A 15,970-nucleotide genomic window follows, 5' to 3' on the forward strand; every position below is an offset into this window, starting at 1 on the left:
TTCTTTTGTCATGTATTTATATTAAAAAGGTAAAGGGACCCCTGACTGTTAAGTCCAGTCACGGACGACTCTGGGGTTGCGGCGCCCATCTCACTTTACTGGCCAAGGGAGCCGGCATTTGTCCGCAGGGAGCTTTTCTGGGTCATGTGGCCAGCATGACTAAGCCGCTTCTGGCGAACCAGAGCAGAGCACAGAAAAGCCGTTTACCTTCCCACCGGAACGGTACCTATTTATCTACTTGCACGTTGATGTGCTTTCGAATTGCTAGGTTGGCAGGAGCAGGGACCGAGCAGCGGGAGCTCACCCCGTCGTGGGGATTAGAACCACTGACCTTCCGTTCGCAAGCCCAAGGCTCAGTGGTTTAGACCACAGTGCCACCCGCATAGTCTATATTTACCGTATTTTTCGCTCTATAACACGCACCTGACCATAACACGCACATAGTTTTTAGAGGAGGAAAACAAGAAAAAAATATTCTAAACGAAACAGTGGATATATGATTTTTGTGGTTCATGCTGTGGCCACAGACATGTGATCTGACAGTGAGTTTGGGGTAGCCCAATGCAAAAATCCTGAGGATCCATGTGGATCCATGCTTTGTAACCACGTTTTTGCGCCATTGCGGCCCCATGAAACAGTGGGTGCGTGTGTTTTTTGGTGCAGGCTGTAGCCATGGATATGCTATGTGATCTGATGGTGAATTTGGGGTGACCTAGTGCAAAAATCCTGAGGATCCATGTGGATCCGTGCTTTGTAACCACGTTTTAAGTGGGGAGGGAAGGAAAAGAACTCAAGGGACAAGGAGCACGCGTGGGGTGTGTGGAGAAGGATGCTGCTGATAATGCAGGAGAGGCTCCTCTCTGGCTTTGCTCCTTTAGAACAAGCAGGCTCTACATCTCTCCCTCCTCCCCGGCAAGGAAACCATGATAGCAACCACTCTGAGACAAATCAAGAAAAATTGCGACCAACACTCTCCCCCAACAAGCGCAGTGAGGTCAAAACACACACACACGCAGAGAGGGAACTGGCCCTAAAGTCGCAGGGCGCTGGGGGAGTGAACGGGAAGCAAGAGAAGGAGAAGGAGCCCTCACACACACAGAGTGTCAATTCTAAAGTCGGAGGGACAGCGCAGGGAGAGTGAACGGGAAGCAGGAGGAGGAGAAGGAGCCCTCTCTCACACACACAGACACACAGTGTCAATTCTTAAGTCGGAGGGAGAGCGCAGGGGCGCAGGGAGAGCGAAGGGGAAGCAGGAGGAGGAGAACGATAGCTCAAGCACACACACACACAGCCCCTACAGTGGCTAATCCAAAATCGGACAGCAAAAAACTGCAGGCAGGGACAGAGAGTACGGGGTTGTTTTAAAGCAGCCAACCCCGCTCTGCTTCTCTCCCTCCTCCCGGCTAGGCTGGCTGAAAAGCTTCGCTGCTACTTAGCAGATCAGTGGGGAGGAGAGAGGAACATAGAGGACGGGGTTGTTTTAAAGCAGCCAAGCCCGCTCTGCTTCTCTCCCTCCTCCCCAGCTCGGCTCGCTGACAGGAGCCGCTTACACCTGCTTTGCTGTTTCAAAGCAAGCCACGGACTGCTCACAACTGCAGCAGATTCCCCCGCCATCTGTAGGCATTCGTTCCATAACACGCACAGACATTTCCCCTTACTTTCTAGGAGGAAAAATCTGCATGTTATGGAGCGAAATTTACGGTATATTATTTTGGTATAAAAGGCCTGTGTGACTTGGCTTGCCTGGGTCTGACCTGAAGCCAGAAGTTCTAGCTTAGCCTGTCAGGAAAAGGATGCTGAAGCAGCTCCTTGTGATAGCACAAGACCCTGTTGTTTTGCTTAATCCATGTTTGCTTTTGCTAATTGTACAGTTTGCAAAGGGGATTACTCTTAATGCTCTTGAAGAAACAAGAAGTATTGTGAAGCAACCAAAACACTTCCTTCTAGCATGGAGTGAAATATGCTGGCCAAAAGAAAGCATTGTTTCTTTTCCCATTTGTATCTTTCCCATTTGTCAGTTGCAGACAAAGGTGTCCCTTGTGCATTTGTTACACACTGTCACACACACACACACACACACACACACACCACTTTACCGCAACACCAACCACTAGGTATACCTCTGATTGTAAAGGAGGGAATGTGTGTGTTTGTGTGTGTAACTAGGTGAGGGACCTGGACCCCAAAGAGGCAGAAAACATAATGGGGGGAAAGGTGGAAAACCCACAAGGGAAGGCTCAACAAAAAAGGAGAGTTAGATTCAGGGCTTTGGGGGTACAGTGACAGCTAGACTATTTTGTGCCAAGCATGCCCATTGAATGCAGTTATCTCCAATTTTCCATTCTGTTACAAAAGGGGGAGAAGATCCAGTCGGTTTTACGTTGGCTCCACTTCCCAATGATGCCTGTGCAGGAAAAGGCATGAAGGACTGTCAAACATTCCCAGAGGCTCTGCGATAAGGGACATCTTGTGTAGTTCCATATAATTAATAAACAACTTTTTTAAAGAGAAAAAGTCACCCCATATTTCCATGCAGACCTGCAGGGGCCCATTTGCAGCAGAAAAGAGCGAAGGACCCTCTTCTCTAAAGCTAGGCTGCTGCAATGCATACATAGATTGTCAACCAGTCAATTAAGAGTCACCTCTCTGCCCAAAAAGGAGTCCTCCTTTTCAAATATCAGGGCCAAATAAGTCACGTTGTTGGTGTGGAAGAAGTCGTGAAGTTCTGCCGTACTGCAAAAGACAAAGAGGAACACACACGCTGAGCAACTCTGCTTTAAGTACAGGGCAAACAATTATTTCACACAGATTCAGACATCTCAACTTCCCCGCCGTTGGAGGAAATCCTCCCGGATTCTCATATTTTCCCCTTTGGGCACAGTATGGAACAGTACCTATCCTTTAATCTAGCTGGATCTATGGCCCTGTGAGGGATTATTATGGGGTGGTTTGGTTGACACCTTTTCTTTACCGATCCTATTTTTGTGTTCTTGGGAGAGCAGCCCAATACAGAAATCTAGCAGGTGGTTCGTTGTTGTTTTCTTGGCATGGAGATCAGTGGTGCAAAAGGCTTCACAGCTGTTGCCTGTGCATGCCAGGGTGGAATTATACATTACAAGAGATATGGAGCTGCAGCCCAAAATAGTGCAGAATTCTCCACCTCCATAATATCATAGATTCATCGAATCGTAGAGTTGGAAGGGAACCTGAGGATCATCTAGTCCAAACCACTGCAATGCAGGAATGCGCCCTCTTACATCTCCATTGCCTGTCAGTGCTTTGATTTCTAAAACCACAAAAAGACACTGATGCTGTACCCCTGATACTGATTTCTGAGCATCTCTTGGGGACATTTTTTATAATTTAAGTCCTTTTAATGATTACTTTGCACTGTTGTTAATGGTGCTTTATGTTTTACAGTGGTACCGCAGATTAAGTACTTAATTTGTTCCGGAGGTCCGTTCTTAACCTGAAAGTGTTCTTAACCTGAAGCACCACTTTAGCTAATGGGGCCTCCTGCTGCTGCCGTGCCGCCGGAGCATGATTTCTGTTCTCATCCTGAAGCAAAGTTCTTAACCCGAGGTACTATTTCTGGGTTAGCGGAGTCTGTAACCTGAAGCATATGTAACCTGAAGCGTAATCCGAGGTACCACTGTATTGTGTGTGAGAGAGAGAGTTGTGTTGTGGCACCCTGATCTTTTTATGAGATTGGCAGATTACGAATACTTTATTAAAATAAATAAAATTAGCCCCAGGTGGTGGCGATTCTGGTCTGCTTACGTGATGTGTGAAAGCCTCAAGATGGCTTGCGAACAATTTCCCTAGAAACCGACCATTTTCTGAAAACCGGATACAGTGGTGCCCCGCAAGACGAATGCCTCGCAAGACGGAAAACCCGCTAGACGAAAGGGTTTTCCGTTTTGGAGGCGCTTCGAAAACGAATTTCCTATGGGCTTGCTTCACAAGACAAAAATGTCTTGCAAGTTCCTGCGGGGTTTTTTTCCTCCCCCCCCCTTTTTCCCAAGCCACTAAGCCGCTTAACAGCTGATCCGCTAAGCCGCTTAACAGCTGATCCGCTAAGCCGCTTATCAGCTGATCCGCTAAGCCGCTTATCAGCTGATCCGCTAAGCCGCTTAACAGCTGATCCGCTAAGCCGTTTAACAGCTGATCCGCTAAGCCGCTTATCAGCTGATCTGCTAAGCCGCTTAACAGCTGATCCGCTAAGCCGCTTAATAGCTGATGCGCTAAGCCGCTAAGCCGCTAATAGCGCTAATCCGCTAATGGGCTTGCTTCGCAAGACAAAAAAACCGCAAGACGAAGAGACTAGCGGAACGGATTCTTTTCATCTTGCAAGGCACCACTGTAGTTATTAGATGTTTTGGTAAATGGTAAATAATTTTTAGAAGCCAGCCTCTCCAAACGCTCTATACAGCCTGGGCAAATTAGAATCATGCTCTGAGTTTGTGAGCCATAAGCCTTCTACAACATGCATAGCTCCGCTCTGTTAACAGGTCAGTTCCTATAATCACCCATTTCCTTGCAGGAGATGAATGGAACATCAGCGCATGTATGCTGAGTGGATAATTGTATCTCCAGACCAAACGCATAAACTTGGACTGAAGACTAATCACTTAAGATGCACAAAGGAGGACTGGAACAGGAAGCTGCTGCATTCTGGAACTGAACTGATCAGCTGCTATTTGGAGTTCAACAGTCTGCAGCAGGTAACACTAAAACAAAGCTTGACAGTCATCAATGAGCAAATGCCGTTTACCGTATTTTTCGCACCATAGGACACACTTTTCCCCCTTCAAAATGAAGGGGGAATGTGTGTGCTTCCTATGGAGCAAAGACAGCATAGCCCCGCGACCCTCTGCTGGCTGGAGAGGTGACGCGCGGCTATGGCAGGAGCCTCTATAGCCGCACGCCACCTCTCCAGCCGGGAGAGCGCGCTCGGGGCTAAAGAAGCCCCGCTTACCCTCTCCCAGCGGGAGAGGTGACACGCAGCTATTGTAGCAGCCTCTATAGCCGCGCAACACCTCTCCAGCCGGGAGAGCGCGCGGGGGGCTAAAGAAGCCCCCAGCGACCCTCTCCCGGCTGGAGAGGTGACACGCAGCTATGGCAGGAGCCTCTATAGCCGCGCGCCACCTCTCCAGCCGGGAGAGGACGCACGGGGCTCCCCCTGCGACCCTCTCCCGGCTGGAGAGGTGACGCGCGGCTATGGCAGGAGCCTCTATAGCCGCGCACCACCTCTCCAGCCGGGAGAGCGAGCTCGGGGCTAAAGAAGCCCCGCTTACCCTCTCCCAGCGGGAGAGGTGACACGCAGCTATTGTAGCAGCCTCTATAGCCGCGCGACACCTCTCCAGCCGGGAGAGCGCGCGCAGGGCTAAAGAAGCCCAAAGTGACAGTCTCCCGGCTGGAGAGGTGACACGCAGCTATGGCAGGAGCCTCTATAGCCGTGCGCCTTTCCGCTGCTCCCCGACCTGCTCATTGGGGCTGGTGGTGGGCTTCCCCCCGCCAGCCCCAAAGAGCAGGTCGAAAGGAACCTGAAGCCTGGAGAGTGAGAGGGGTCTGAAGGCGTCTGAACGCACCTTAAACGGCACCTTGTTTTAGAGGGGGAAAACAAGAGGGGGGAAATTCTCCCCCTCTCTGTGCAGCGCCTCCTGCCGCTTCGCTGAAGGGGCGCTGGGCAGAGAGGGAGAGAATTTTTTTTTTCTTGTTCTCCCCCCTCTAAAACAAGGTGCGTCCTATTGTCCGGTGCGTCCTATGGTGCGAAAAATACGGTACTTTCCCACGCCAGTGAAGCACACTTCTGTTCTGTGTGGCTTTCAGTATGTGGACACTTGATTCCGCTTCTCGTTTTGAAATATTTCCTGCTCTTTCCTTTATCTGGTTTTATTGTTTTAATTTTTGGTCACGGGCCAGATCCAGGCACTCTGAGAGGAAACGGGTTTTCTAGATCCATTTCAATCAGGGTTTAGGCCCTGTTTATGGGTATGCGTCCCCCCGGGGGGGGGGGGAGGCACTGGAGAAACCTCCCACCTTTTGCACAGCTAGAGCAGCCACAAGACTCTTAATCCAGGGCTGTGGGTTTGAGCCCCACATTGGGCAAAAGATTCCTGCATTGCAGGGGGTTGGGCTAAATGACCCTCTATGATTCTATAAGCCAGCTGGGGCTGACGCATGATGTCAGATTCATTGGGAGCCTGAAGCCATCAATGAAATACCGTATATACTCGAGTATAAGCCGACCCGAATATAAGCCGAGGCACCTAATTTTACCACAAAAAACTGAGGAAACTTATTGACTCGAATATAAGCTGGTTCACCACACCACAAACCTCCTGGTGGGCTGGAGTGTGTGTGTGTGTGCGCGCGCATGTGCACACGACAGAGGGGGTTTCTCTCTCCCCCCCAGCCCCTCCCATCTCCCTGCTTACCTAGGGTGCTGCCGAAAGGGCTGCTTTCAGGTTGCTCGTTCCTCTGCCGCCACTGCCAGGGACCCTCCCTTGAGTATAAGCTGAGGGGGGCTTTTCCAGCATAAAAAATGTGCTGAAAAAGTCGGCTTATACTCTCTCTCTCTCTCTCTCTCTCTGTGTGTGTGTGTGTGTGTGTGTGTACAATTCAAAACACCATCTACCCGGAAACCAACCCTAAATTGCAGCAACACCTATGTCTAACATTCAGTCCCACACACCAAGCAGGAAGTCTTTTGAGAACTAACTCCTTTTAATGAAAGGGTTGGTGCTGTTGTTATTGCAATTATCTGTATATTTCTAATAGATCATATATATTCATATAGAGTTTTGATTCCATAAGTGTTTCACTTATGGTTCTTAAAGATTTCTTACTTCTATGTTTATAGCTGCAAGCTGCCAAGCTGCTTTGAGTCCCTGTCTGGGAATAAGGTGGGAAATAGTTTGGATGGAAAAGAACAACAGCTCTCCTCCTAGTTGTTACTTCAGCTCACATGTGGAATACACACCAATCTAGACCTCCCATTTCCAGCTGTATTCAAAAGGCACATGGGCCTCTGGTAAACAGCAGCTTCTGAGACAGTTATTGTCCTCATGTGGGAAAAGGTATGGTTCAAGGACCTAAATATACAGAAATCTGTGTCATAGCTCCCGTTACTGCTTCTTTCCTCACATGGGTGAGTCAAGATAAATGGGTTGAAATTTGGGAGGTTTGTGGGGGGGGGGGGTTTAACAGATGTAATCCCCTTGCCTCAAAGTCTTGAATCTGAAATTGATTCTCTTTCTTCTTAAGGTATAAAAACCTGCTTGACATAGAAATGTTAGAAGCATCCCAGATAGTAGAGCCTTGCTGCTGCTGCTGCTGCTGCTGTTAAACATACCAGGACAAGGTTTCCCAAAGTGCTTGATATTGACCCCCTGGGGTCGCTGGGACTGTGCAGGGGGTGAATGGAGACCTAGGGGGATCTGAAAGGGGGTAAAAAGTACCTGGGGTGGAAATAAGTGTACAAGGTATAGCATGTAAAAAAAATAGAAACGATAAGCTTCAGAATTAAGGGGCATGGGTGTCCAGACTGGACCTCCCTTGTCAATGAGGAACCTCTGTATTTGATCCTAAGATCCCACAATACAACAATATTCTCAAAGTCACAAGCTCAGTCCTTATACACCTGTTAAAGTGCATCAGGTGCAGCCATCTCAGCACAGAGGTGAAGAAGCATGGTATCATTAGAGCTGCCTCCCTTACTTTTTACATTTTATGATTCCTAATAGTAGGGCTTACCGTATTTTTCGCCCTATAGGACGCACTTTTTCCCCTCCAAAAATGAAGGGGAAATGTGTGTGCGTCCTATGGGGCGAATGCAGGCTTTCGCTTTAGCCTGGAGAGCGAGAGGCATCGGTGCGCACCGACCCCTCTCGCTCTCCAGGCTTCAGGAAGCTATCCGCAAGCCTTGTGTGCCCGGCGGGAGGTCCCGCCGGGCACGTGAGGCTTGGGACGGCAGCCGGCAGCCCGAAGCAGGGGGCGAGCTGCAGAGCACGCCCCCTGCTTCGGGCAGATGTCCGCAAGCCTTGCGTGCCCGGCGAGAGGTCCCACCGGGCGCGCAAGGCTTGGGGCGGCAGCCTGTTCAGGCTTCCCCCGCACCAGCCACCGCGCCTCGGGGGGGAATAATTTTTTTCCCTTTATTTCCCCCCCAAAAAAACTAGGTGCATCCTATGGGGCAGTGCGTCCTATGGGGCGAAAAATACGGTAATAAACGCCAATTGGATACTGATATTTCTTGACTTTATTCCGTTTACCCCTCTAAGAGGGAGTCAATGGAAATTTTGCAAAGGGTGAGTAAAGTCACAAGTCTGGGAAACCCCATGCTAGGCTTTGCATTGCTATAATTGTTTCTCATGCTATGATGCATTCTCCACCCAAATTACCTAATTGGCTCCAGCGGTGGGCAGGCGGGAGGCCACAGGTCTCTATGGCTCTCTATTGAGGTGATGATGGACTCTGTGAGGCTCCGAATGTCGTCTCCTTTATCTGTACAAGGAAGAAAGCATATCAGGGTCACAATTCCGGCCAGGAGCTCTGCACCAGCCTACATGCCCCCTGTTCTCAGGCACCTGCCATATCCTAGGAAATGCACAACAGCAGCTTCTCTCATGTTGGATTCCTTGGGATCATTATGGGATGGTGTTACTCAAAGTCAGGCGTTCTCCTTACTCTACCTTTCGGTGGCAGGAAGCAACCTGGGCCTGGGAATCTCGAGACAAAATAAATGCTGCCTGGATACGAGATAAACATTGTGCCAGGCTGCCACCCATACACACAACCCTACGCTTAGACCTAAACACAGCCAGGGAACCACTCCCAACTTAACTCCTACGTGGTTCATGTCAGACAGATACTATCTTTTCTCCAATCTTCAGTCTTCATGCCTGAATGGGGATTCCCTTTCCAGAAAGCATGAATCATTTTGGAGACTTTCCTCACGCAGAATTTCTCAAACTCTGCAATAATGAACCTTCCGCAGGTGAGGAAGAACAGGAGCACAATCCTCCCTTCGGTTCAAATGGAAGCAGCCAAGGCCTATTGGGCGCTTTTCTTTTCTTGATTATGGGATTCTTGGTTATGATTATGTGTGTTCCTTCAGACACACAGGCCCAGTGCGAGAGTGAAGGACTTCCAGGAAAAGCCATTAATCTGCCTAGAAACATTGGGGGGCAAGTTTGATTTCGGGGGGGGGGGAATATGAATCCTGAGACAAAAATGAGAATGAAAATGAAAGCGTGGAATTGGTCTCACGCTGCTGATTGTGAGATGAGGGACATGTTGACATTTCCTGGTCAAATTAAGAGACATCACGGAGGGGAAATGGGGGGGGGAGAGTTCAAAGGGATTGTGCCACACCCATCAACGACCTAGGGGACATTTTATGGAGGGTGACCACCAGCTTTGATTACCCTATAATTCCTGATTCTGATTCATGAGCTTGGAGGGTGGTGAGTGGGTACCCCTCTCTAGGCAGGCCCAGCCTAGTAAACTAAACTCCAGCCATAACTTCTTGCTTCTAGCTTAGGTAGGAATTGACTTCAGGATACGTACGGTGAAGTCTGACGCCATCCTCGGGCTTCGTGGAGAACGCCTTGAAAAACTGGAAGGAAAGAGACCCTACGGTTAGGTTTTGCTTTTAAAGAGTCGCTTCTGTCAAGTCTGTTACTGTGCCTCCAATTGCCTAAGCGGCCGAGTTGTAAGGTTGAAACCCGGTGAGATCACCCGCCTCTTAAGCAGATATGGAGCTGGAAAAGAGGATGAGTGCAGCCAATCCCTGGACATTTTGGAGAAGAATAGCGACGTGGGGCAGGCGTTCCTTGCCCCCCATAGGGTGCCAAGCCAAGGGGGTGCAAAATGGAGAAGGTCCGTAATTGAGAAGATCCATTTGGGGTCGCTAAATTTTGGCCTCGCACAGGGAGCTGTATTATGAAAGACTATCAGATTCCACCCCCGAGAATAGCAAATTGGGTCCCTCTTCCTTTTCCCCAGAAAAGGGAAGTTCCTCAAGTTCGCCTGCCTCCATTTCACTTTTTCTACAACCGCACTGCATGTTGGAGTACGGTATGAGTATAGTACCGTCTTTTTTGCTCTATAAGGCTCACTTTTTTCCCTCCTAAAAAGGGGAAATGTGTGTGCATCTTATGGAGCGAATGCAGGCTGCACAGCTATCCCAGAAGCCAGAACAGCAAGAGGGATTGCTGCTTTCACTGCGCAGCGATCCCTCTTGCTGTTCTGGCTTCTGATTCAGAATATTTTTTTTCCTTGTTTTCCTCCTCCAAAAACTAGGTGCGTCTTGTGGTCTGGTGCATCTTATAGAGCGAAAAATACGGTATTTAATGTGGATACATTATGCTGCTGTTTGTACATGCCAGTAGATTGGTGGCTGGGGTTGGGTAGCGCTTAGATTGCAATTTGTGGTATGCCGTTTGACTGCTAGCGATTGGTTTTGCAAAACCACTGAATACAGAACGAAATATCAAGTGTTGCAAAATGAAATGGCGAAACTCCTGCTTTCCAAAACCCTGCTCCAACTGCCACTGAGCAACGCAAGAGCACACAGTTTGCTTTGGCAAATGGGAGGGAAGGATTGGCAAAGGGAAAGAGAAGGAGCAAGGGTGCGAGGAACTGAGCCCATCCTGTTCTGCAGCTGCAGCAGATGCGTTAAACCAGACCAGCTCAACCCGCCAAGCCAAGCAGGACCTCAGGAAACCTAATGCCGTTTCTGTATGCTCTGACACTTGTCAGGGTGTCCCGTTGTGCCAGAAGCGGTTTAGTCACGCTGGCTACACAACCCAGAAAGCTGTCTGCGAATAAACGCCGGCCCCTTGGCCTGAAATGTGAGATGAGCGCCACAACCCCATAGTCACCTTTGATGGGACTTAACTTTTATAATAAGTCTAAGGTCTCAAATATAGAATAAATGTTCATAAATGTACAAGGCAAACTCATACATAAGTATATAAACCACCTGTCTGAAATAGTACAGAACAATCCTGAAGCCATTTTGACTCTGCCAAATTGACCTCAAATATTTCTCTGCAAGGAGGAAGGAAATGGGAAAAGCTTTCTGGCTGTCTTTGGACTGGAGGGGCTTACACCTCACTTTTCAAAAAGGTAAAGGTAAAAAGGTAAAGGACCCCTGGACGGTTAAGTCCAGTCAAAGGCGACCTTGGCTTGTGGTGCTCATCTCGCTTTCAGGCCGAGGGAGCTGGCGTTTGTCCACAGACAGCTTTCTGGGTCATGTGGCCAGCAGGACTAAACTGCTTCTGGTACAACAGAACACTATGATGGAAACGCCATGTACCTTCCCGCTGCAACAGTACCTATTTATCTACTTGCACTGACGTGCTTTTAAACTTCCTAGGGTGGCAGGAGCTGGGACAGAGTGTTTCTCCCTTTTCAAATACAGTCTGGCAAGTATATGTTAAGCTGAGCAAACTATCAATATGCGTAAGAGATTCGGGAACTAAAGTATTTACCATCTCAAAGGAATGGCCAGGCTACCCAGAAAATGCAATCAAGTAAGGCATTATCAGGCAGACAGGAGATTCTGCTGGAGGCCTCTCCTTCTGTGATGTATGTTTGGGGAGGGGGGGGTCCTTGGGCTACAGGGTGGGCAATTTCAAAAGTCTTTATAAGGGCTTGTGCACCATTGTTAGGTTTTCTCCTCCCTCCTGCATGTGGTGAGTGTTGTAAACAAATAAATCTGCCCTTTCCCCCTTATGGGGTATCCAAGAGCCCATATAGAGTCCTTACGTGGGTTCCCTATTGGTAGGAGAAAATAACAGAGGCCAACCAGAGTATATTGAGAAGCAAAGCAGCTAGTAAGCCTGATCTTTATTGATCTGTTGCAACAGGGTGCTCCCCTCACACGCAGGAGGGAGGAAGAACCCAGAACAAAAGTGTGCCTGCCCTTATACAGACATTTTAAATTCCCTCCCTGGAGTCCAAGACCACCCCCAGAAACATCATACATACATCACAGAAGGGGTGTAGCTCAAGACCACCACCCCAGATACATCATACCTACATCACAGAAAGGGCGGTCTACAGCGGAAATCTGAGTGCTTTGTTTACCTCCTGTCTGCCAGGTTATCTGTTTAATGGTCGCTTGATTGGATTGCCTGGGGAACCTGGCCAGTCTTTTGTAATGATAAATACTTAGTTCCTGAGCCAAGTCACAGACTCACACCCCATTCATATCTTAAATGTGCCCTTAAGACAGGATTTGTAAAGGAAAAGACAATGGAGAGGCTTTTCCATTTTCCTTTGACCTTGCAGAGACAACATTTGGTCAGTTTGGGAATCAAAATGGTTTCAGTTCGTTCTTCCTGTGCTGATCTATGTACGTGCTTGGTTGGTACACTTATGAACATTTAACATATATCTAAGACCTCAAAATTCCTATCACTTGAGCGGGGACCCTGTTGCAACAGATTATTTCCTTTAATAAAGATCAAGCTTACTAGCCACTTTGCTTTCAATATACTCTGGTTGACCTTTGCTTTCTCTCCGACCGACAGAGATCTCCTGGAGAAGAGGAGGTTAAGGGGTGATATGATAGCCATGTTCACATATATAAAAGGATGTCACATAGAGGAGGGAGAAAGGTTGTTTTCTGCTGCTCCAGAGAAGCGGACACGGAGCAATGGTTCCAAACTACAAGAAAAAAGATTCCACCTAAACATTAGGAAGAACCTCCTGACAGTAAGAGCTGTTCGACAGTGGAATTTGCTGCCAAGGAGTGTGGAGTCTCCTTCTTTGGAGGTCTTTAAGCAGAGGCTTGACAACCATATGTCAGGAGTGCTCTGATGGTGTTTCCTGCTTGGCAGGGGGTTGGACTCGATGGCCCTTGTGGTCTCTTCCAACTCTATGATTCTATGATTCTAGGAGCTCTGGATACCCCACAAGGGAATTAGAGGTATTTTTCTTATAACATAACCATCCAGATGTTACCTTTTTACCTAAATGTGGAAGGGCTGGCAACCACAATCAGTAAAATCTTGCAAGCTCTGAGCTGTGAACAGGCAACCTCACCCGAGAGGCATGGGCTGTGACCAGCCTTTGCCCTCAGCCTTGCTGTGGGAATTTTGTCAAGTGCTGCTAATCTAGGACAGCCAGTGCTCAGAGACCTTCAGAAAGGAACAAGCAGTCCGAGATAAGGGAGATCTTCCTTTCTTTTTTTGTACACTCCTCCAGCGCTGCAGGAATCCTGCTTAGGCAGTTCTAGGCACAGGCTGATTAGGCGTCACAAAAAAAGGGGAAAACAAACAATACAGAGAAAGAGAGAGAACAAAAACTCTCAGAGCCAAAAGGGAGGCGGGGGGGGGGGGATAAATCCGCTTGGCGGTCTAACTCCTGGCAAAGGTCCCAGTGAACAAACAGAGCTTGTAGCTACAAACACTGCACGTCTAGAGGCACACACAATCGAATGAACTCCAAAGCTGAGTTCCTTTCTCCCCACATATTTAAGCAGCAGCACAAGCTGAGAGAAGCCCTCACAGATCCTGTCTGAGTGCTCAGTGGAGGCTCCAGAAAGACGAAGCTTGAAACGGGGCTTCTTCGCCTATTCATCTCCCCAGTCCAATTTTTAAACAAAGCACATTTTGAGAAACCTTCATCTCCAAAGAACTCTGTTAAAGCACAACTACAAACAACAGCAACAATAATAAGGTGCAGAATATTGCAGCCCCTACATATTGAAACCATACATAAAGAATTTTAACAATACTGCTTGCCTTCGCTTTTCTCCCTTCTGGGATTACAGTGGTACCTCGGGTTAAGTACTTAATTCGTTCTGGAGCTCCTTTCTTAACCTGAAACTGTTCTTAACCTGAAGCACCACTTTAGCTAATGGGGCCTCCTGCTGCCGCCGCCCCGCCAGAGCACGATTTCTGTTCTCATCCTGAAGCAAAGTTCTTAACCCGAGGTACTATTTCTGGGTTAGCAGAGTCTGTAACCTGAAGCGTATGTAACCTGAAGCGTCTGTAACCCAAGGTACCACTGTACTAGGATTACACACAAACCTGAGCCTTCTGCCTAAACTGCTGAAGGCAGTTAGTGACATTTGCTGGGAGCTGCGAGTGGGTAAAGTGTTGTTGTGGGGCATGTTATCTGTCGAGGGGCGAGCTATCGATGGGCCTTGTGGTAGCAGCAGAGAGGACCAGAACCAAGAGCGGGCTGGGTAATCCTTTCTCCTTTTCTGCAACCCACTTCTCTCATACTCAGGCTTCCGGGGAAAGGGCCGACTGCTCTTGGCAGTTGCCCAAACTGCTTGCTTGCGTTTGGGCTTCCCTCCCATGCCCCTACTGAATTAGGCCTGAGGCCTCAGGTTATCTGCTCCTGCCCTATTAGGCCTAGGAACACAGGAAGATGCTTCCTTCCCAACCCATCCATCTCACTGCTGTCCGGACCAGTACGGTGGTCTAACCTGCAGCCCTCCCAGGTGTTGCTGACGAGCAACCCTGGCCATTGGGCTATGCTGGCAGGGCCTGATGGGAGTAGTAGTTCAACAGCATTTGGAGAGCAGCAGGCTAGCGACCTCTGAACTAAACTGACAAGCAGCAGCTCTTTCTGGAGGCTCTACCTGGGCTCTACCTGGACCCTACCTGCAGCATCGAAAGCAGGCGCTACAGCCCACGCTCCAAGCGATTACCTTGGAAACGAAATGCTTTGGTCCGATCGAGGAAGGTAATCGTTACGTTTGCTAGCTCTTCCCTAACGGAAAATGGTTTGTTTTGTGGGAAATACTGCCAGCTCAGTGAGGTCTCCTTGACTGCCCTCCCTGGGTGACAGTTTACTCTGCTCCCTGATTGCTGTCTGTTATGTGTTTCGTTCAGCTTTCGCTCCATCCTCAAGCTTTCCCTGCCAGCTGTGCGTTTACTTCCTACCTGCCTCAAGGTATCCAAGCCAATGTTTGTTTAATGGGCTGGCCCTGAGATCTGTTTGCAGGAGTAGACAATGCGTGAGCGAAAGGGAAAGCGGAGGTCAGTGCCACATCAGCAGGTTTCCCCGGAGATCTTAGAAGGCTTCTAGCAAGCGGCAGAATAAAAGCATTTGCAAGTGGGAGAGAGGGAGGGAGGCATGTCTGGAAAACTAATGCTGGAGATCTCTGAATAGGGTCTCCTGCACTTTAAAAAAAATGTATATAACTTAAAAGATGTTAAATTTAATCATTTAACACTCCTCTGATGGGTCTAGATGCCAGCACTGGGGGATGAGTGTCTTCCCCCCTCTTATTATCAGTCCCCACCCTCCTAAGTTGCCATTTGCCTCTGGTCCCTAAAAAAATACATTGGGGGGGGCGCAAGACTGCCTTGGCCCCTAGGAATTGGCGCCTATGCCCTGAGCTATATCTATTTTGGCCTTAACCCTCTCTCAGGGAATCTAATGTGTCATTAGATTAAAATCGTGCTAAAGTGGCAGGTTTATTTTTTTAAAAAATAATATTTATTACTTTTAAAAGGAAAGAAGATAGAAGAGAAAAAAACAAAAGAAAGAAAAAAAGACAATACAATATATAAACAATACAAAACACAACCTAAACCCATTAAACTAAACTAAACAAAACCCACTCCCTAACCCTAACCCTAGATAAAACAAAACAAAAACAATTTTTTAAAAAATACATCCCCCCTTTTTGATACTCTTTCTTTCATTCCCTTGTTTCCTCGACCTCCTCTCACCTCCCTTTTTGTATTCCACTTCTACTAGTTATTTCAGCAAATCCTTTCCATCTTTTTCTATTCTCTATCATATTATAAATAACATATTTTTTAAACCTTATTTTAACATTAAATCTAAAATACTTATATATGCTTAACTCCTTATAACATTTCTGCTAAATCCATAAAATATCAATCCACCATTTTTCTATCACTCATTAATTTTGCGATATTTCTATATATAAACTTTAAATTTTCCAATCTTCTTCCATCAACTCCTCTCCCTG

At 48.0% G+C, this 15,970-nt stretch overlaps 1 protein-coding gene across 1 annotated transcript in view; it reads right to left on the reverse strand.

Moving 5' to 3' along the window:
• The window catches only part of QSOX1 (quiescin sulfhydryl oxidase 1), a 77,772-nt gene that overhangs the window by 28,244 nt on the left and 33,558 nt on the right, over positions 1-15,970 (reverse strand). The window contains exons 3-5 of the mRNA XM_083743850.1: positions 9,571-9,619; positions 8,403-8,505; positions 2,643-2,733 (exon numbers count right to left, since the gene is read on the reverse strand). Of these exons, the coding sequence (XP_083599976.1) occupies positions 2,643-2,733; positions 8,403-8,505; positions 9,571-9,619 (243 nt within the window). The remainder of the gene's footprint in view (positions 1-2,642; positions 2,734-8,402; positions 8,506-9,570; positions 9,620-15,970) is intronic.

Source organism: Podarcis gaigeae (assembly GCF_964106915.1).
Source record: "Podarcis gaigeae genome assembly, chromosome: 6".
Classification (NCBI taxonomy): Eukaryota; Metazoa; Chordata; class Lepidosauria; order Squamata; family Lacertidae; genus Podarcis; species Podarcis gaigeae.